General features: G+C 43.8%; 1 protein-coding gene across 5 annotated transcripts in view; it reads right to left on the reverse strand.

Moving 5' to 3' along the window:
• The window catches only part of CACNA1B (calcium voltage-gated channel subunit alpha1 B), a 1,471,643-nt gene that overhangs the window by 167,948 nt on the left and 1,279,821 nt on the right, over window positions 1-23,874 (reverse strand). For all 5 annotated transcript variants that reach the window (XM_033960470.1, XM_033960471.1, XM_033960469.1 and 2 more), the window contains one exon: window positions 23,593-23,720. In XM_033960470.1, the coding sequence (XP_033816361.1) occupies window positions 23,593-23,720 (128 nt within the window). The remainder of the gene's footprint in view (window positions 1-23,592; window positions 23,721-23,874) is intronic.

Raw genomic sequence — 23,874 nt, forward strand, 5'->3', positions numbered from 1 at the left:
GAACTTCCTTGCGTTCGTACAGAATCTATCCCAATTTTAGAGAGTGCTTTCTCGTTCTCTCTACCTTGGAGAGGGTGAACAACCTGTCCTTATCTACTAAGTCTATTCCCTTCAGTACCTTCAATGTTTCGATCATGTCCCCTTTCAGTCTCCTCTGCCCGAGGGAAAAGAGGCCCAGATTCTCTAATCTTTCGCTGTATGGCAACTTCTCCAGCCCCTTAACCATCTTAGTCGCTCTTCTCTGGACCCTTTCGAGTAGTACTGTGTCCTTCTTCGAGTAGTACCGTGTCCTTCTTAAGGAATGAAAGTTAACCCTAACTTCTGCCCTTAATTTTTTTCACATTACAAACATGTCCTAACTGTTTGTCATACCACATACACATCCATAACTGGTATAAAAGTATGTGCCATTTTATCACGGCATGTACCGTACTTTGCTAGTAATACAGAGTGGAAAATGGGTGGAGATCACAAGTACATGTGAGTACCTGCACCTGTATGCAGTTGATATATTTTTAGTACTCACTTTGCCAGCTGATTATCTGTTATAGCAGGCTAGGATTGTATCCTATATTGAGAGAATTGAGCATTAGGCCAAAATCAACAGGCTCAAACTTAACACTGCAAAAATCAAGATTCTTTGGTTGGGACACAATCCTTCTCCTCTCTCTTCTATGGCTTTAAAGCAGTGTTCTCAAAGTCCCTCCTTAAGGGCCGCAATCCAGTCGGGGTTTCAGGATTTCCCTAATGAATATACATTCAAAGCAGTTCATGCACACAGATCTCATGCATATTCATTGGGGAAATCCTGAAACCCCGACTGGATTGCGACCCTCAAGGAAGGACTTTGAGACCTCTGCTTTAAAGGGAAATGATATTTTAGATATACAGTAGTGACTTTATCAAGGTGTCCTTGGTTTTATAGTAGATTCTGGCTTGTCTTTTGAAATGCAAATGAATCATGTATAAGAAGTGATTTTGTTTTTTTTAGAATGAAACTCAATTTTTATAATTCTCATTTTACAATTTCAATTCAAGCTTTGATTCTTTTGCAGCTGGAATATCAACCAAGCTGATGAAAAAATTGCAGCTTTTGCAAAACAGCAATAAGTTTGGTATTTAATAAATCATGTTTTGAACAAGTGACTCAATTTTTGGCTCCTGTATACTAGCTTCCTATATAAAACATGGGTTATGTTCAAATGAGCATTTCTGATAGTTAAGATAGTGCACAGAGGCACACCAGAAGATGCGACAGATCTCATTTGAAAGAACAAAATCAAGATTACAATTTAATTTGACTTTAATGTTTGCTTCATTTAGAGGAATAAAATATTATGTTCTTTTTGAGTCTACAGTCACATATAAAGTTGTACCTGTGTGGAATAATTTTCTGATCGCAGTTTGTTTGATTTATAAATTGTTTCACAAGAGGCTTAAGACAGCTATTTCAGATATTTCTAACGTGATTCTTATCTGCTTGCTGTTCTTTGAAATTTCTTTTGACAGTGATTGTGCTATATTTTACTGATTATGTATCTTGTAAACAATTTTGGATCCAGTTTTGGGAATAATAATGGTATATAAAATTCAGATTATATTGTCTAAGGGGACTCACTATAAAGAGTTCCAGTCCCCTACAGCTTTCAGAAAACTGAGAATTAATCCTTACCAAGTTTTAGGGCTCCTTTTACGAAGCCACATTAACGGCTTTATCGCACGCACCTTTTTAGCGCGCACTAACCTCCGCACTAGCTGAAAAACTACCGCCTGCTCAAGAGGAGGTTGTGGCGGCTGGCATGGCCGGCTAATTAGCACCTCCCTTGTACTGGAAAAAATATCTTGATGTCTGCATAAATGAATGTCATCACATTGGTCGATTCCAAAACTTGACCCAATGAACACATTAAGACATTAAATAATGTAGGCGAGAAAGGCGATCCCTGAGGAACTTAACAACCAGTCTCCCAAGGTTCAGATAGAACACTCTTTTTCACCCTATATAACCTCAGTTTTAAAAAATCTTTAAATCAGCTCAATGTTGTTGTTTCTTTTTACCAGAGACATCAATCTCCTATAGTACTGTATATTAATTGGTGATTCATTAAATGAAATGCACTAGTTAAGTCAATTTGAATTATTATAGAATTATATCTTTGACTTAATAGTTGAGTCATTTGTGCTATCAATGTACTTAATACTGTCTCTGTGCTGTACATCTTCCTAAAACCTGATTGGGAAGCAAGTAATATATCAAATCTATCCTGTCTAATGTAACTTGAAATAGAGACCTGTAAGAAGGATTAAAATTGAATTTTTCCTGTCAGGATTTACTCCAAGCGTTAGAACTTGCTTGTCCCATGGTGGCACTATGCTCTTTCCTAAGGAAGATGCAGCTGGAGCGGTCACATTGCCGCAGCAACATAAGAACGCTGGAGCCTTCTCTTTTTATTAATTTTTTTAAGTTAGCGGTGGTCAAACCACAAGCGTATGCTGAAGGTTGTGCTCCTTGGGCTTGTTCCTTGCGGGATGAGCTCTTTCTGCTCCTCTCGTACAATACAACTTTGAAGGCAACCGAGAGATTCCTTACTAACAGGTAACAGTCCTATTGACATCAATTATTTCTGAGTTTTCTTTGGACTATCTTGTTGCCTCAAGTTATCTCCACAATAATTGGAAACAGGCCATTAACATCTCGGTCTAAATCATTTGGTTCCAACTTAAATGATCTTACTATTCTTCGAGACACTAACACCCTCTTCTATCAAACTGCGATAGCAGATTTTAGCGCGGGGAGCCGCGCTGCTCCTGACGCTCATTGAATTCCTATATGGGCCTAAGGGACTGTGCTATCTACTGAAAAATTTATTTTATTGAATTGTCATTCTTTGAAATCTTAAACATCTCTAATTCAAAATTTAATTACTAATTAGAGCTTACAGAGACTTGGCTCAGACATGGTGAAGACCCTTTTATAATAGAATCTGCAGTAACTGGTTTTACATATTTTTCTAAATCGTATTTTCAGGATTTCCCCAATGAATATACATTGAAAGCAGTGTATGCAAATAGATCTCATGCATATTCATTGGGGAAATCCTGAAAACCTGACTGGATTCTGGCCCTCGAGGACCGAAGTTGCCCACCCCTGCCCTAGCTTAACTAAAGGGGATGGAGAGTTGGTCTCTAAAGAAAACATAAATGGTTAGTGCCACGCAACAAAATCAGATATATTGGCTGATACAAGTTGGCAGAGAGCAAGGGAAGAAAATGAAGAGAGGACTAATATGTGGTATACAATCTTCCTCAGCAAGAGTGAAAGGGAAGAAAAAACAAACCAATGTGTTTGGAGGCTCTGAATAGTAGCTGACCTCATAGCGACAGGCGAATCAGAGGAGAAGAGAGATACGCTTGAAAGATATAGGAAGAAACAGTAGATTGGATATTGGCAAGAGGCATGGTGACCAGACCAAAAGACAAGTTGTTACCATTCTTGTCCTAGGTTGACACAAATAGAAAACAAAAGGGAAACTGCAAAGCAAAATGGATGCATGGTACTCATTAAATAGAGTAATGTTATAGGCAAAACGGGAAAGAAAAGATAGGAGAGAAAACTCTGTGACTACTGACGGGAGAATGTAGAGAAGTTGGAATGAAAAACTGGCTGACTGGGGTGAGGCTATATGTCAGCAGTGATACCCCGAGGCTAGTTGAGAGCCTCTTGTAAAGAGAAGAGAGCCAGCGCTCAAGAATTACCGAGCTGAAGCAGAATTTCTCAAAATATCTGCTGTAAAACAAGGGATTAGCGAAAGCAGGAACAGTTAGAGAATAGAAATTACCGAAGAAAAGTGAACAGAGGATGGAAATCCTGGAATGTCCCCTTTAATGAAATAAGCAAAGGAAGCTCAGGAAGAGAAATATGGCTAAAAAGCAATATTTGAGGTGAATGTATGCAAAACATTCAGCCTCAGGTTGTACTGAGATATTGGAGAACTGGGTTCAGAATCTTGAGGACTAAGGAATTGGACTATTTCTTAGTTAAGCAAATATGGTAGGAAGGGCATAAGGAAGAGAGCAACCATGAACCTGGGTGTGATTGATGGAGGATTACATAAAAAAGGAACTGCACACTGAAGGAAGCTAATTCTGGAATGACCAGATGGCTTCTAGAAGTAGATATGAAAGGAGAAAGGGGTCCGATATTAAAGTCAAAGTCCTTATGGATGTGAAAGAAAATATTATGTACTTACTAGGAATGACATGGGATTTGAACCTTGGACCTTTGTACCAAATACCAGGACCTTACCTCTGAGCCAAGTTTTCTCAACTAAACATGATATGAAACCAATGATCAGAGGTTCAGGAGAACTAGAATGGAAACAGGCATATGGTCTTATGAGTTAGAGTTGTTTCTTAGGACTTTTTTTTTTTGAGGCGAGAAACAAAGTTAGGACCACCAATGGAAGAATAATGGTGGCTAGGTAGCAAAAGAATGTGAGAAACAATCGTGCAACCAGAGGTTAAAAATTGTGATTAATAAAGAGACAATTTAGGTTATCTGAATTGGAGGAAACATGATGGTATGAGGAATATTGAAGTAGAAGATACAAAGATTGGCGGTAGAACAGAAAGTCCACTAGACCAGTAGGAAAGAAGTAGAAACTTGGTAAGAAAAGCATTTTATGTTCCTTAGAGAAATACAGGTAGAATAAGCAAGGGGAGAGCGCACATCAGATTCAGTGGAAGAACTAGAAAATACGTAGTGTGGTAATAAAACATAGTACTACATAGGAAGGGAAGCAGGAAGCAGAGGAGACAGGCAGCGTTGGTGCCGGGCACCGAAGCAAGCAGGAGGAGGAAGACAGTAGGCTCGGGGTAGCGGCGAGAGTTCGCTCCGCCCCCCCCAAGCGTCACAGGCAGCGCCGGACTCCCCCTTGAAAAGGGGAGGAGCCAGCGCGGCACACGCGGTGCCGAAGAGAGAGGAGAGAAGGGAAGCAGGAAGCAGAGGAGACAGGCAGCGTTGGTGCCGGGCACCGAAGCAAGCAGGAGGAGGAAGACAGTAGGCTCGGGGTAGCGGCGAGAGTTCGCTCCGCCCCCCCCAAGCGTCACAGGCAGCGCCGGACTCCCCCTTGAAAAGGGGAGGAGCCAACGGCGCCCAGCCGTTCGGCGCGCGGCGAAGGCGTGCGGTAAAGGCGCTCGCCTTAGCGAGAGCGCCTTTGCGAAGGGCCTTGCAAGGGACGAGCGCTACTCTCAAGAACACCAGAGGAGAACAGACCGGTAAGGAACCGACAACCACAGAAGGTAAGGAAGAGACAGACACAAAAGAAACCAACCCGCACATACAATCAAGGTGAGGTAGAGCAGAGACAGCACACACGAGAGAGACAACAAGGCAAGCAACACAAGGAAGCAGCAGGCAAGGGACACAAGCACACAAAGGCACAGGCACTGTAACACAAACAGACTCACTCAAATAGGAAGCTTGCAGTCAGGAAGTCAGAAGGTAAGGGGGAGGTAGGATCAGTAGGAAAAAGAGCAGCAGTAGGTCACAACAAATCACTCAGACAACCCACGAGTGAAGCACGAAATGGAAGCCCAAGGAAGTCAGAAGATGAGCTTTCCTGTCTTCTGCATCGACTGCAATATGTATGACTACCTCCCTTCGGGGATCCAGGCATACATTTGCGATCGATGCATGGAGATGGATAGCTTGAAATGTCAGGTAAGACTATTGGAGGGAACAGTGATGGAACTCGAAGACAGAATCCGAGCACAAGGGAAGATTCTAGTGGAGTACAGCCCAAACGACGAGGTCAAGGATCTAGAAACGTTCATAGAGGAAGCCCATCAGCACCACGTAGAGTTCCCAGGGCTGGAAAACTGTACTCAGGAAACACATGTGAGGAGAGAAGACATCCATGCAAACACAGAAGAAAACGAAGACGAGATAGGAGACAACCGCACAACAGGAGGAATAGTGAGAGCACAGGAAGATGTCCCCCCACCCAAAGAACAGGAAACAATTTCAAGAGTATCATTGGAGGAAGATGACTGGCCCTACTCCAAGGACGTGGACCTACGCCCCCCAAGGAACTCCCGAATAAAGAAGATGGGGATCATCGTAGGCGACTCCATTATACGACACGTGGACAGCCACACCGCAGGAGGAAGAGAGGACAGAGTCGTCACCTGTCTGCCTGGAGCAAGAGTAAAGGATGTGACCAGCAGGATCTCCAGGATCATAGATGGCGCACGGGGAGTGGACACCGCTGTGCTTATCCACGTGGGAACAAATGATGTGAGCGGGCGGAAGTATGACAGGGAAGAGATGAAGGGCCAGCTCCGCTCACTCGGAAGACAATTGAAGATCAGGGAGGTGAAGGTGGCCTTCTCTGAAATCCTCCCTGTACCAAGAGCAGATGGAAAGAGACAAGGGGAATTGCAAGTGATCAACGCCTGGATGAGACGATGGTGCGAAGACGAAGGCTTCGACTTCGTGCGCAACTGGACGGCGTTCTGGGGAAAAAGCAAGTACTACAGAAGGGATGGACTACACCTCAACAAGGAAGGAGCAAGAGTTTTGGCAGGCAACATGAAGAAAGCAATAGAGAAGGCTTTAAACTGAAGGACAGGGGAAAGCCGACAGTCGACAACCGGTCGATGGCACGGACAACAGGATGCCCCGACGTAGGAACAAAGGACCACTACTCATACACAAGAGAGGTCGACCTCACAGCCAACAAAGGAGAACAAGCAGGAAAGGACAACTCAGACACAGGAGGGGATGACCACACAGCAAACATGGGAGATAACACAGGAGCAGTAAAGGATACCGTAAATGAAACTGTAAGGACAGCCAAGAGTAGAAGGTCCAAAAAGGTAACACGAAGGGAACTTAGATGTATGTATACAAATGCTAGAAGTCTAGGAAACAAAATGGGAGAACTAGAGACGATAGCAAGACATGAGAACATGGATATCATTGGCATAACAGAAACATGGTGGAATGAAGAAAACAAATGGGACACAGTACTACAGGGATACAAACTATATAGAAGAGATCGAGAAGGGCAGAAAGGTGGAGGTATTGCCCTATATGTTAAGGAAGAAATAGATTCTGTTGGAATGAGTACAACAGACAGGAAAGAGAAGCTGGAGTCCCTCTGGATCAAAATTCCTGGTCGCAATGGCGCAGATATAAAAATTGGCCTTTACTATCGTCCCCCAGGACAGGCGGAAGTCACTGACTCAGAAATGATGGAGGAAATCAAACAAGTATGCAAGACAGGCAATGTAGTTATATTGGGAGACTTCAATTTCCCAGGAATAGACTGGAAACTAGGAGCCTCCAACTGCGGCAAGGAGGCCAAGTTCCTGGAGGTGCTAGGGGATTGCTTCCTGGAGCAAATGGTAAAAGAGCCGACAAGAGGCGACGCCACCTTGGACTTGGTCCTAAATGGTCTCACTGGACCGATAACAGAAGTAGAAGTCATGGTTCCACTGGGAACGAGTGATCACAATGTAATCAACTTTAAACTTGACATCGGGAAAGGGAAACATGTCAAAACCTTAACCACCACCTTAAACTTTAAAAAGGGTAAATACGATTGCATGAGAGCCATGGTAACAAAACGACTCGAGAAGATGGTGGACAAACTTGAAACAGTAGATCAGGCATGGTGCCTATTGAAAAATACTATTGCAGAAGCACAAGATCTCTACATTCCGAGGATTTCCAAAGATCGGAGAACTAAAGGCAAAAGAGAACCGGCATGGCTTACCATACAGGTGAAGGAAGCCATAAAGGTAAAGAAGGACTCTTTCAAAAAATGGAAATGCACGAAGACAACCGAAGCCTGGAACAAACATAAAGATGAACAGAAGAAATGTCACAAGGCGGTGAGGGAAGCAAAACAGGACTATGAGGAAAAAATAGCCCGGGAGGCCAAAAACTTCAAGCCCTTCTTTAGATACGTGAAAGGGAAAAAACCTGCAAAAGAGGCAGTGGGACCCCTGGACGACAAGGGAAGAAAAGGGTACATCAAGGAAGATAAACAAATCGCAGACAAACTAAATTCCTTCTTTGCGTCCGTTTTTACGAAGGAGGACACCTCAACAATACCTGAAGCGGAGAAAGTGTTTGCAGGAGAAATAGAAGACAGCCTCACCACAGTTGAAGTGGACTTAGCCCAGATATACTATCAGATCGACAAACTTAAAAGTGACAAATCACCTGGACCGGATGAAATTCACCCGAGAGTCTTGAAGGAATTGAAGATTGAAATTGGAGAGTTATTGCAAAAACTTGCAAACCTGTCAATCAGAACTGGTCAGATACCAGACGACTGGAGGAAAGCGAACGTCACGCCAATTTTCAAAAAAGGATCGAGAGGAGAACCGGGCAACTATAGACCTGTGAGTCTTACGTCTGTCCCCGGCAAGATGATTGAATCACTGATCAAGGATAGCATAGTTCAGCACTTGGACACACACGACTTGATGAAACCCAGTCAACATGGATTCAGGAAAGGGAAATCGTGTCTGACGAATTTACTCAAATTCTTTGAGACCGTGAACGAGCAAATTGATAGTGGAAAGCCGGTGGACATAATATACTTGGACTTCCAGAAAGCATTTGACAAAGTTCCACACGAAAGACTTCTCAGGAAGCTACAAAGCCATGGCATAGAGGGAGATATACAAAGATGGATAGGCAAATGGCTGGAAAACCGAAAGCAGAGAGTGGGCATAAATGGGAAGTTCTCCGACTGGGAGAGAGTGACTAGTGGTGTGCCCCAGGGCTCGGTACTTGGGCCGATCCTTTTTAATATTTATATCAATGACCTGGAAAACGGAACATCCAGTGAGATCATCAAGTTTGCAGACGACACAAAACTCTGCCGGGCAATCAGATCGCAGGAGGACAGTGAGGAACTCCAGAGCGATTTGTGTCGGTTAGAAAAATGGGCGGAGAAATGGCAGATGAAGTTCAACGTGGAGAAATGCAAGGTAATGCATTTAGGCAGTAAAAATAAGGAATACGAGTACAGAATGTCAGGTGCAACTCTGGGGAAAAGTGAACAAGAAAGAGATCTGGGTGTACTGATAGATAGGACCCTGAAGCCGTCGGCACAATGCGTGGCAGCGGCAAATAAGGCAAATAGAATGTTGGGCATGATAAAGAAAGGAATCTCGAGTAGATCGGAGAAAGTTATAATGCCGCTTTATAGGGCAATGGTCAGACCCCACTTGGAATACTGCGTCCAACATTGGTCTCCCTACCTAAAGAAGGATATAAAACTGCTGGAGAGGGTGCAGAGACGAGCAACTAAACTAGTGAAGGGTATGGAGAAACTGGAATATGAGGATCGACTTAAAACACTGGGATTGTTCTCCCTTGAGAAAAGGAGACTGCGTGGGGATATGATCGAGACCTTCAAAATACTGAAAGGAATTGACAAAATAGAGCAGAGAAGATTATTTACAATGTCCAATTTGACACGGACAAGAGGACATGAAATGAAGCTAAGGGGGGGCAAGTTCAGGACTAATGTCAGGAAGTTCTGCTTCACACAGAGAGTGGTTGACATCTGGAATACTCTCCCAGGGGAGATTATTGCGGAATCGACAGTCCTAGGTTTCAAAAGCAAACTAGATGCATATCTCCTTGAGATAGGCATATAAAGATATGGTTGGCTATAAAATAAGCCAGGTGAATACCTAGCAGGGCCTCCGCGTGTGCGGATCGCCGGACTTGATGGACCGAAGGTCTGATCCGGAGATGGCGCTTCTTATGTTCTTATGTTCTTATGTTCTTAAACCAGAATCCAACAGAGCAGTCGGAACTTTGACTAAGGAAAGCATAGTATTTTCTGCTTATATAGTTAGTCCTAATGTATGAAGGAGGTTGTACAGCTATCATAATGATAGTAAACAATGGAACTTGAAACTAATGAGTAAATATAACTCATTATAGGCGTAGGAAGATGCAATCAAGTAGGCTTGAGCTGTTGATAAGGTAATTGGGTAAAAAATGCCATTTGGGTTTTTCATTTATTTATTTTTTTACTCCATAGAGTGTAGCAAAAAAAACAACAAAAAACCCCCCAGCAAATATCAGGTATATTTCAAGGTGTTGAGTGGGATATAAAAGTATTACATCTCTGGAATTAGAGTAATATATATGAGGAGATGAGAATTTTAATAGATGAACACCTCAAACCAAGTGTTGGTATCAGCAATAAGAGGTGCATGTATCCATAAATGGATAGACAGAAGCCTGCAAAAGGTATAGAAAATACAAAGCTAGACCATATATGAAAACAGGTTAGCTTGGAGAGAAGATCATCATTAATAAGATTTGTAAGTGGCCTCCTTCTCCCTTACAGCCACTCCCAGTCCTCCAAGTTCTTTAGAATAAAGAAGTAGTTGGAATAGAAGTCTGAGCTTGAATTAGAAGGAATGTTTTTTTTTGTTTGTTTTTAGCTTAACATATGGTCAGTAGGGTGAGATAGTCTGAAGGAAGCATGGAAGCCTCAAGAAGCATAGTCAATGCCCTCTGGGTCTAATTGGCAAAGTTATCAGCATTGATGGTACAGTGGTATACGTCCTGTGGTTGAAAAACCTGGTTGGTTCTGGGAAGAATGTGGGGTGAACTTGCCTATGGCAAGGAAAACACACATTGCATGTATGTAGAGCCATGGAAGTTTCACAAGGCAATCATGGACATTAATGTCAAGGTCATAGGTAGACGAGGAGATGGATCAGATGGATGTCTGAAGAATCCAGAAGATAAAAATGTAGACTCGGGGGAGTTCATTTTGAGTAGTATGCACCTCCATCTCCCTCCCTGTGGAAGTGTGTGCTGTTCTCCAGAGTGCTCAGAGGCATCATGGCATTGTCCCTGGCCATGGAGATTGTAGAACAAGTAGAACAACAGAAGTAAAAGTGATCCAACTTTGAAGGCTCTAGATCCATAGTGGATCCCTTTAGTTAAAAATAGTGTTGCCACAGAAGTCAAAGACAAATGTCCCATGAAATTATGAGAAGTAGATGAGGTGATCCAAACTTAATAGGTTCTACACTCAGAGTGGATCCCTGCTCTTCTCTTTATGCAGCATCTTCCTGTTGTAATAGGTAGAGTTGTAGATGATGGGTAGAAGAAGTAATCCATCTTTAACAGGTTCTACACCCATGATTGATTCCTCTATGGAACAGCTTTGGCAGTAAGAATAGAAGAGGCATTTCATCTTTACTAGGTTCTACACCCATAATTAAACCCTCTGATTTATAGGTCTATGAAGAGGACATCCAGCTTTAAAAAGGCTGTTTAGAACTAGTGGAACAGTCCAATTCTTTGTAATAGTGTTCACAATGTGAGTTTGCGCAATGGAGAAAAACTAGAAGTCTTTCGGTGGCATCCTGAACCATGTTCCTAAAGAGCTCTTCACGAAGACAAGAAATATTTGGTAAATGATCCTGAACGTGAATGTCCATGTCAGAGATTCTCACAGCAAAAGACATAGTCGATGCCCTGGATGACACAAATGTTTAAAAATCTGATCTTGCCATAAACTGTCTGGTTTGGAGAAGGCTATGAGTAGTCTTTTGAAAACTCTAGAAGTCACCCCGGCTATGTTCTCTAGAAGCATGTCAAAAAGATTGAGCTTTTTTTTTCTTTGAAGAGCTGAAGCCTGAAGTTTCTGAAGTTTCTTTGTGGACCCAATGTTTACAGAAGGAGATTGTTAAAGCCATATGCATTAAGGATTTTCAGTACCCAGTAGTCTGCTAGTTGTGGTCTATCAGTATTACACCTATCCTCAGATCAGATAGTCTTAATCCACTGGAGGTAAAGAGTTATTTTAGCAATTTGTTTCCCAGAAAAAGTAATTGAATAGTTAGTACTGGAATAACTTTTGGATTTTGTAGAAAAAATGAATGTGCTCCATTCCTGGCATGCTGGGTTTAGATCAGGACATAGTAAATAGACTATCATTACTTGTTTCTTAAGTGAGACCCTTGAAACCTTAGACAATTGTTATAATACCTTAGCAATTTCGTTTGACCTGGCATCTGCATTCGATCTTATAGATCATCAAATACTTTTGGATAGGTTATCCTCTATCTAAGGGGTGTCAAATTCAATCTAAAACACAGGCTAAGTTGCAGGCCAGACCCCGCCAAATCTCCACCCCAGACCTTGCTCCCATAACAGTACTAATTATAATAATTGTATAATCTTATTAACAACACATAATGGTTAACCACAAAATTAAACTACACAAAGCACACTGTATGCTTCTCAACATTCATTCCTACCAGAACACAGATAACCCTTATGTAAATACAGGACTACAAACTAAAAGTACTAATATATACAAATGAAACCCTAAGATTCAAGACTCAGTAAGCAGTACAACCCCAGAGAAAAAGAAACAAATGCATTTCTTCCTGAACAAGGCAAAATATAGATAGCAGATATAAATTCTCAAAATTGATATAATTCAATCACTAAATTGAAAATAAAATCATTTCCCCTACCTTTGTTATCTGGTGATTTGGGTTTTCAAACCTTCTTTTCACAGTCTTCGGCTCACTTCCTTCTGTCTGTGCTCTTAACTATGTATCCAGGGCCACCTTATCCATTTGCTGTTTTTCTCTACTTCACTTTCTGCCATATATCCAACTTTTAACATTCAACTTTCTTCCATTTTTCTGCTTTCTTCTCAAAATCTATCTACTTTTCCATGCCTTCCCTTCCCATCTATCCATGTGTACCATATCCTCCCTTTTTCTTCTCCCCTATTCCCATCTATCCATAAGAAGCATTTCTTCTTATCTCTTCCCTGCCGCATCCATTGCTGTGCACCATCCCCTCCCTCTGTCTCCTTGTTCCCTCCATCTCTGTGCCCCATCTCATCCCTCTCCCACGGTCAGACAACTCTGTCTTCCCCCTTCCTCCTCATATGGTTTGACATCTTTCTCCTCTCCTTCCCATAGCCTGGAATCTCTCTCCCCTCCTATGGTCTGGCTTCTCTCTCTCTTTCCCTCTCTCTTCCCAAGGTCTAACATCTCTCTCCTGTTATCCTCTCCTTTCTGCGGTATGGCATCTCTCCTCCCTGCAGTCTGGCATCTCTCTCCCCCCTCCTTCACTTCCATCCTGTGGTCAGGCATCTCTCTCTCTCTCTCTCCTTCCCATTTCAGTGATCTGACATTTCACTCTTCCCCATGCATCTCTCTCACTCCTCTCCCACCACCATGTCCAATAATTCTCTCTCCCTCCCTCTCTCTGGCCAACAATTCTCCTTTTTCTTCATCTCCTCATGTGCCCAATCTCTCTTTCTCTCACTCAGACACCCAATTCTCCCTTTCTATTCCCTCCCTCACCTCAGCATTTCTTTCCCTCACACTCTTTCCTTCCATTCTATGGCTCTCCCTCTTTCTATTCTATGGCTCTCTCCTTCCCTTCATTCTATGTCTCAAGTTCATGCCCCCTCCCTTCCTACCTTCTATCATTTGTCTGAAATTTGTGCTCACCCTTTCTTGAGTCCAACATGCCCCTTTCCCTCCCTCCATTCTGTGCCTCAACCAGGTGCCTCCCTCTGGAGGGTGTCTTACATTTTCATTGCCGCCCTGGGTGTTTTATCTTCTGGCTGGCTCCTTCCCCCTCACTGCCGAAGTGCACAAAGCTGCGGGTGGAAGCTCCCACGTGCGTCCTGCGCCTGAACCGGAAGCCTTCTCTCTGACGTTGCAATGTCAGAAGGAATGCTTCTGGATGAGGTGTGGGACGTGTGAGGAGACACTGCCTGTGACTTTGTGCACACTGCAGAAAAGTGGAGGAGGGAGCCTGCCCGAAGATAAAACACCCGGGGGCAGCAATGAAAATGCCGCATCACACCGCGAGCCACATATAACGGCCAGGTGGGCTGGATACAGCCCGTGGGCCTTATGTTTGACACCTGTGCTCTATCGGGATTATATCTACTGTATTAAATAGGTTTAAGACCTTTCTCAGGGGGGAGAACTTTTTCAGTAGTCAGCAATGAATCTTTTACTAATACTTTCTTGTGAGGTGCCTCAGGGATTAGCTTTGTCTATAGTTCTGTTTAATATCTTTATTTGGTTTGTTTTTTATTGGTTTATAATCTGTCTTTTACAAGGCGAAATACACAGCACACACATAATAGAGCTTCACAAACATCTTAAAAAATTAAAATTCTACCACTGCACAGAGGCCAGCCAGATCGGGCCGGCGTGGGAGCCCTGCTCCGCCCCCCCGATCCAGCCGGAGGACATATTTGACTAAAAAAGACACAACGCACCACTGCACAGAGGCCAGCCAGATCGGGCCAGCGTGGGAGCCCTGCTCCGCCCCCCCGATCCAGCCGGAGGACATATTTGATTAAAAAAGACACAACGCACCACTGCACAGAGGCCAGCCAGATCGGGCCGGCGTGGGAGCCCTGCTCCGCCACACCGATCCAGCCGGAGGACATATTTGACTAAAAAAGACACAACGCACCACTGCACAGAGGCCAGCCAGATCGGGCCGGCGTGGGAGCCCTGCTCCGCCCCCCCGATCCAGCCGGAGGACATATTTGACTAAAAAAGACACAACGCACCACTGCACAGAGGCCAGCCAGATCGGGCCGGCGTGGGAGCCCTGCTCCGCCCCCCCGATCCAGCCGGAGGACATATTTGATTAAAAAAGACACAACGCACCACTGCACAGAGGCCAGCCAGATCGGGCCGGCGTGGGAGCCCTGCTCCGCCCCCCCGATCCAGCCGGAGGACATATTTGACTAAAAAAGACACAACGCACCACTGCACAGAGGCCAGCCAGATCGGGCCGGCGTGGGAGCCCTGCTCCGCCCCCCCGATCCAGCCGGAGGACATATTTGATTAAAAAAGACACAACGCACCACTGCACAGAGGCCAGCCAGATCGGGCCGGCGTGGGAGCCCTGCTCCGCCCCCCCGATCCAGCCGGAGGACATATTTGACTAAAAAAGACACAACGCACCACTGCACAGAGGCCAGCCAGATCGGGCCGGCGTGGGAGCCCTGCTCTGCCCCCCCGATCCAGCCGGAGGACATATTTGACTAAAAAAGACACAACGCACCACTGCACAGAGGCCAGCCAGATCGGGCCGGCGTGGGAGCCCTGCTCCGCCACCCCGATCCAGCCGGAGGACATATTTGACTAAAAAAGACACAACGCACCACTGCACAGAGGCCAGCCAGATCGGGCCGGTGTGGGAGCCCTGCTCCGCCCCCCCGATCCAGCCGGAGGACATATTTGACTAAAAAAGACACAACGCACCACTGCACAGAGGCCAGCCAGATCGGGCCGGCGTGGGAGCCCTGCTCCGCCCCCCCGATCCAGCCGGAGGACATATTTGACTAAAAAAGACACAACGCACCACTGCACAGAGGCCAGCCAGATCGGGCCGGCGTGGGAGCCCTGCTCCGCCCCCCCGATCCAGCCGGTGGACATATTTGATTAAAAAAGACACAACGCACCACTGCACAGAGGCCAGCCAGATCGGGCCGGCGTGGGAGCCCTGCTCCGCCCCCCCGATCCAGCCGGAGGACATATTTGACTAAAAAAGACACAACGCACCACTGCACAGAGGCCAGCCAGATCGGGCCGGCGTGGGAGCCCTGCTCCGCCCCCCCGATCCAGCCGGAGGACATATTTGACTAAAAAAGACACAACGCACCACTGCACAGAGGCCAGCCAGATCGGGCCGGCGTGGGAGCCCTGCTCCGCCCCCCCGATCCAGCCGGAGGACATATTTGACTAAAAAAGACACAACGCACCACTGCACAGAGGCCAGCCAGATCGGGCCGGCGTGGGAGCCCTGCTCCGCCCCCCCGATCCAGCCGGAGGACATATTTGATTAAAAAAGACACAACGCCAACGGCGCGCCGCCGTTCGGCGTGCCGACGAAGGCGCACGACAAAGGCGCCTGCGCCTTAGTGAGCGCCTTCGTGGAGCACCTGAGAGGAGCACTGGCGGACCTTGGAACCGGGAACACCTTACGCCCAAAGACCACCCACTAGACCTCCTGCCGACTCCCAACATAAGGTAAGGAGCGTGAGATCCCCGCTCCTCCCCCTCCTCCCAGCACGAAAAAACCAGCCACTCTCAATCCAGCCGGGACTCAAAGGGAGAACCATACCTTCTACCTAATACTCCGAACCAGACATCAAAAATGAAGCTCTCCCTGCACACACACACACTAGCCACCCTTTTGATAATCCTCCTCATTTCTAGTTGGAAAGCAGCAGCAAACAACTTATCCACCACAACCACATCATCCAGTACAACCAACTTCCAACTTCCCAACAGAAGAATACTCACATCAAGAAACTCGAACCACCACGCCAGCACTCAACACCCCATCACTGTTACCTGGAGAAGAAGATCATCACTTCCGAAAACAAAATCTCATCCATCTCCCACAACACTCATATACCCGGAAACAACTCACATTCCCCAGACTGACACAACCTCCCTTACATGTGCCTATGTTAACATCAGAGCACTAGGACCCAAAACAGAAAACATAAAAAATTGGATAAAAACTGAAAAACTTGACTGCCTGTTCCTCACTGAAACCTGGTTAACCTCAGACACAGACCCTAGAATAAAAGAAGTATGCCCGCCGGGATACAAAATAACAGTAACCTGCAGAGAAAAAAAAAGAGGAGGAGGACTAGCAATAATATTCAAGAACTCCCTAACTCTAAACATACTTGAAAAAACATCCACTCCACAAATGGATTTCCTAGCGTGTCATCTCACAAACCCAACACTAAAAAACTCACTAAACTGCTTGCTCTGCTACATAACACCAGGAAACTGGACCACAGTGAGACCTGAATTTGAAAACTTCATCTACCAAAACTCACTAACAGCAGAATACAACCTCATCCTAGGAGACCTAAACCTACACCTAGAAGACACAACCTCCACACCAGCAAATAACTGTCTATCCTTCCTCAATGCCTTATCCTTCCAGATCCTAAACCCACAAACCACCCATGAAAAAGGTCATCAACTGGACATTGTTGCATTCATGACTCACCAACCATCCAATCCAGCAATCCAAACTCCTAACGGAACATGGTCCCCATCCCTATGGTCAGACCACTACACATACAACTTCAACATCAACTGGACCAAGACCAAACACACACCTCAATCTAAAAAAACTACATATACTACACGCAAACATATCGACCCAACCATTTTTTGGTCAAATGTAGACGAAACTATCCAAGACTGCGACCCAAAAAACTTCATCTCCCACTGGAAAAATGTGTCCACCAACATCCTCGATGATCTGGCCCCCCTACAAACCAAAACCAGAATAAGCAGGAAATCAGACCAATGGTTTGATAATGAATTACTCCAACTTAAAAGACAGTGTAGAAGATTAGAAAGAAAATGGAGAAAAAAGAACCAAGATCAAACAAAAACCGACTGGAAAAAAATCAACAAACAATACAAAAATCTACTAAGGGATAAGAGGAAAAGCTACTATACCAATCTCATAGGCACGGAAACCCAAGATTCCAAAAAAATATTCCAAATCCTGAAAGAATTAACAGACACCAAACCATACACAACCACCACGAACACCCCTCCACCATCACCCACCCTCTTAGCAGAACACTTCAAGAACAAAATTACCAACACCAGATCCACTCTCATCCTTAATCCATCCCATCAAAACACTATCACAATCCACCCTTCAGGAAAAGAGGCAACTGCAGCAGACAGAATTTGGACTCAATTCCCCATCATACAATGGCCAGAACTCAACAAATTCTACAAAAAATACAGTCATGCCTCCTGTGACCTCAACCATTGCCCCTCATATCTCCTTACCACCTCTAGTGTAAAATTCCGCACCATAGTTCTACAATGGATTCAATTCACGCTCACAGAAGGCACATTCCCTGCTGACCTCAGTGAAATCGTCATCACCCCAATCCAAAAAGACCCAAAAGCACCACAAAACCACCCATCTAACTTTAGACCTATAGCCTCCATTCCGCTATATGTCAAAATTATAGAAGGCCTAGTAGCCAAACTCCTCACCAATTACTTAGACGACCACAACCTACTCCACCCCATGCAATCAGGCTTCAGAACAAACTTCAGTACAGAGACACTACTAGGCTCCCTTATGGATACCGTAAGACAACACCTTAGTACAGGGAAAAAAATGCTTCTCATACAACTGGACCTAACTGCGGCATTCGACTTAGTGGATCACAACATCCTTCTACAGATCTTAGACGCAATAGGCATCTCAGATAAAGTATACTCTTGGTTTGAAGGATTCCTAAAACTCAGAACCTACAGTGTAAAATCAAACAAAGAAAAGTCAGAATCCTGGTCAAACCCCTGCGGCGTACCACAAGGATCTCCACTATCCCCTACCCTCTTCAATCTCTACACCGCTTCTCTAGGAACGCATCTGGACAACCTGGGCATAACCACCTATAGTTATGCTGATGACATCACCATCCTCATCCCATACGATCATTCTACACCTACCATGACAGACAAACTTCACCAAACACTTGAAACAGTCACAACCTGGATGAAAAATCACAAACTTAAACTCAACCAAGACAAAACCAAATTCATCCTTCTCGAAAATGACAAGGTCCAAACCACAACCAACTTAGAGATAAACGCAATCAAGTACCCCATCCAAACCACCATAAAACTGCTTGGCATGACCATAGACAGATGCTGCACTATGCAACCGCAAATAAATAAAACAATTCAGAAATCATTCGCAATCATGAGAAATCTAAGACAAGTCCGAAAATTCTTTGAAAGAACACAATTCCAACTCATAGTACAATCCCTAATACTAGGTATATTGGACTACTGTAACATCCTCCTCCTTCCTTGCCCTGCAACCACAATTAGACAACTCCAAACAATCCAAAACACAGCTTTGAGACTCATCTACTCATTGAGAAAACATGACCACATCACTGAAGCCTTCATCAACTCACATTGGCTCCCAATCCAAGAAAGAATCCAATTCAAATTCTACTGCACATTATTTAAAACCCTACACGGAGACAGCCCCGCATACTTGAACAATCGCGTCATCCAAGCACCCACTACCAGACATAGAAAAACGCACTCCCCATTCATACCACCCCCAATCAAGGATGTAAAAAGGACAAAACTACACGACGGCCTCCTAGCCACTCAAGCCGCAAGGCTGGACAACCAGATCTCCAACCTTCTGATGACCACCCCAGACTATAGGACGTTCAGAAAAGAAATAAAAACCACACTTTTCAAGAAATTCCTGAAGCAGCAATAACATCACGACCTCTTTGTAACTCTAAAACTGACATCTGATCTACCCATCACTGCACTAATAATAACAAAAGAACCTCCACTATGACCACCTATTAATTCTTTTACAAACCACCTCACCCTCAACAACCCGTTAAATGTTTAAAAGATCTACAACTTACCTCTCTAGCTAATCATTGTAACTCTGTTTTTATTTAAATTAACCTTTTGTAATCCGCCTTGAACTGCAAGGTAATGGCGGAATAGAAATCCCTAATGTAATGTAATGTAATAACAGTCTACATAAAATACAAGCCTAGCAATAATAACATCACCTAACACTTCTCCTATGTCAAAAATCTCAAACAACCTAATACAACCCAGGTTTTCAATGCCCATCATCTCAAACTGTGTATTTCATACAACAAAACAGATGTCGTTTTAACAATTTCTTAAAGGCATCCAATTTTTTTTATGTTTAATGTAAGATGGGAGCTTATTCCATTCTTCTGGACCACAACATGAAAAAGCACTCACTCTCACAATTTGAAGACTCATGTCTTTTCAGGATGGTATAACTAGGTCATGCTGTGCTTCCAAGTGCAACTTTTGCAACCCAACATAAGGGGATAAACTGTCAATCAAATATTATGGGGCACCCCCTTGCATTCTTTGGTAATACCAGCAAGAATACTTAATTCTGAACTCAATTTTCAGCCAATAAAGCTTGAAATAATAGTCTGTTACGTGTTCATTTTTCAGAAGCTGGAACAATACCCAAATAATTGAATTTTGTGCTATCTGCAAAGCTTTCAACACCACCCTCGGAACACCTAACAGTACCACATTACAGTAACCATATGCAGGCAACACTAATGTTTGAAGAATACTTTTGAAACCCCCCCTCCCCCCATGATACATAATAATAAAGCTTGCTTACTAAGTACACTTTATAGTTCACCCTTTTAAGCAAACTTAGCGCATGTTGCCTAAATATCAGATGTGAATCCAGAACAACTCTGAGATAATGAAATTCTGAGGACAGTTGAACAACAGTGTTCAGCATCCTCAAAGATATAGGTGATCTCACTGTAGATGTTCTGGCCAAATGCATCACCTTAGTCTTTTGCACATTTAGCTTTAACTTGTTCTCACACATCCAGTGTCTCACCTTAACTAACACAGAATCCAACTTCTGTTGAGTTAAGGCCAGCGACCCTTCCATAAGAAGAAAAAACAACAAATTGTCAGCATATATCCTGTAAGATACATCCAAATTATGCAATAGCGTGCACAATGGGACAAGATATATGTTGAATAGTACTGCCGATAAGGAGGAACCTTGGGGAACTCCTGTCTGTATTGTCCTTTGCGCAGATCTTTGCCCATTAACATATACTTCCTGTCTTCAATCAGAAAGAAAGGATTGAAACCACAAAGAAACTACCCCCTGCACCCCACAACAACTTAGTCGGGTTTTCAAGATATCCCTAATGAATATGAATGAGAGAGATTTGCATATAATGGAAGTGACAGGTATGCAAATCTCTCTCATGCATATTCATTAGGGATATCTTGAAAACCCGACTGGCTGGGGGTCCCCCAGGACAGGGTTTGAGAACCACTGATCTAAAGTATCAAAGGATGCAAAGTCATACCCCTTGTCAAATTCGCATCTTATCTCATCAATCCACGACACTAGCATTGCCCCTTTGTTGATGCTAAATCAAGAATTAGGGATTAAAGTCTATTGTTATGCTGATGAAATTTGGGTAGCAGTTAAACTAAACTCACTTACTTTAGGCTTAAGCAAAGCCCAACATTGTATCTCCAAATTAGCCCAATGGTTATTTATTTATTTAATTAATTCGTTATCTATCCCGCTTTCCCCAAAGAGCTCAGAACGGGTTACAGATTAAATATACATAACTAGTCTGTAAGCCCGTTACATTAACGGGTGCAAGAATATGTCTGTCTGTCTTTCTGTCTCTCTCCCTCCCACTGTGTCTTTCTTCCTTTCTTTCTGTTTCCCTCCCTCCCGCTGTCCCTCCCTCCTTTTCCCTGTGCAGCAGCATGTTCACCCCATTTCCCTGTGCAGCAGCAACAGCATTTCCCTCCTCCCCCCCCCACTTTCCTTTGCAGAAGCAGCAGTGTTATTTTCCTTCCCCTCCAGGTACCTGTGAAGCAGTAGCAGCATTTTCCCCCACCACCCTAGGGTTATCATATGGCTTCAGAAAAAAAGAAAAAAGGAGGGATTGAAACATCTAGGTTTTACTTCCATCCTCCTTTTTCTTGAGTCATATCATAACCTTAATAAAGCCAGGATACAAACTCCAAAACACAGCAATGCAAAACTTCAGGTAGTGGGTTTAGGCACGTGCTGGGGGCCCGCTAAAGACCACTCCAAAATGGTGTCTATTATTATTTTCTTTTTTTACTTTCCTTCGATGTTGGGGGGGGGGGGGGTTTTGAGGGGCCTCATTGCTGCTCTTACCCGCCATGTGAAACTGAAGCGAAATATGTAAACAGATGAGGTGGCCTGGGCTGACTGGAGGATGGCGATTCCCCGCACTGATTCGGCCCAGCCTGAAGAGCCGGCCGAAGCACACAAATGAATGTCCCGTTCTTTTTCGGCTCCCCCTTCCTTTCCCGCGGGCTGGCCTGCTGCGGCGGAAGATTTTTTTAAAGTTTAAAAGTGCCTGCGGTGGCTCCTCTTACGATCCCCGCCAGCGTCGGAAGCCTTCTCCGATGCTGGTGCAGGGTCGTGAGAGGAGCCGACACCGCAGCTTGAGAGGTGGAGAGCAGGGAGTGCAGCCAGTCAAAGCCCACTCAAGCCTTGATCCTGATCTGTTTTTTGCCATATTACACCAGTGTTAATACCTTTGCATTGACTGCCAATTTATTTTCAAAATCAGTTTAAAGTGTTGTCTCTTGTCTTTAAGGCACTCTTTGGATTGACTCCAGCTTATTGAAGGCAAGCTGTTGAATTTTACTACCGTATCAGAATATTTCCCTCAGAGGAACATGGAATGTTGTCTTTTGTTATCCCAGGTACAGAACTTAGATTGTGAACCCACCAGGGACAGAAAAATGTACCTGCATATAGTATATGCAAACTGCTTTGATTGTACCCATAGATAGGAGGTATATGAAGTCCATGACCCTTTTCATTTTTTGTGTAAAACTCTAAAGCAAATTATGCAGTCACAAGGGATGTTGTGTTTTCTGGAGCTAGCTGCCAGAATGATTGTGTCATTTATCAGTTTTTCAATTTAAGAAACAGCTTAAAATATATCTTTTTTTCAACAGACTTTCCCAAGTTGATGAGATTGTTTTGAAACTGGCTTGAGCAGATTAGCATTCTAATTAGTTGGCTTAGAGGGTATCTCAAAATAGTTGTAGTTTTGTGTTTTTATCTTGTGTATGTTTTCAACAATAGGTGGCTAAAATGGGTAAATTAATAAAAACTTAGGCCCCCTTTTATGAAGCCGCGTTAGGATTTTTTAAATCATTGGCCGCAGTGGTATTAGCTCCGACGCTTATAGGAATTCTATGAGTGTCGGAGCTTTAACCGCCAGGGCTGGCGATAAAAAAGCCTACCATGGCTTCATAAAAGGGAGGGGTTAAATTGTAAGCCCTCTAAGGCTACTATACTCGCCTTGAACTACAATGAAAAGAAGCTGTGAGCTAAATCTAAAATCCCTCTTCACCCCCTTATGTTTTACAGCCTTTCATGTTATACAACTGTTTGATTACTTGATGCAACTTTTATGAAAACGTCCATCCAGCAGCATAAACAATATGTCACCATTGTTCTCAGTGGCCAGAACCTTTGCTTATGTATCACATACTTTATATCTGTTTTCTGTACATAGTAATTGAGAAGTTGATATGGTGGAGTTATTTTGGTGCACATAGCAGATATGGCCTGTAAATCACTGAGCAGATATATGTATACAGCATTGGGTGTCTCAATTTTACAGATTGGCTGTAGTCGTTGAAAGGATACTTTATGATTTAAAAGAATGGAGAAACAGCACTTCTCAGAAACCAGAACACATTTTAACTGGCATTTTTCTGTTGTACTTCAGTCTGAAAGGTAATACTCCCTTAGTGACAAAAGCTAGTCTATCATCCATGTATTTAACTGGTAATTGTACTTTCCAGGTGTCTCTTCAGCTCAGAATTATGTTTCTATAGGGTTAAGCACTATGAACAAACCATTTAAGACAGACAGACACACATACATACCAAGCTGCTGGGTCATATTCTCCCCAAACCCGAATATATTCATCCAGGTGGTGGGGGCCCAGGATGGAGGAATCTCGTGTTAGGTATTCAAAGTTATCCATGATGACAGCAACAAAGAGATTTAACATCTGCAGGAAGCAAAGACATAATGAATACCACAGCACAAAAAGAAGTAAAAATGTCCTTTTAACTCTGTGCTTGCATCCAAGAACAGAATGAATGAAATATATTTCTTTGTGTTTGGTATTCTACCTTTATTTCTGCAGTATAAAAAGGATTACA

Source organism: Geotrypetes seraphini, chromosome 10 (genome assembly GCF_902459505.1).
Source record: "Geotrypetes seraphini chromosome 10, aGeoSer1.1, whole genome shotgun sequence".
NCBI classification, from domain to species: domain Eukaryota; kingdom Metazoa; phylum Chordata; class Amphibia; order Gymnophiona; family Dermophiidae; genus Geotrypetes; species Geotrypetes seraphini.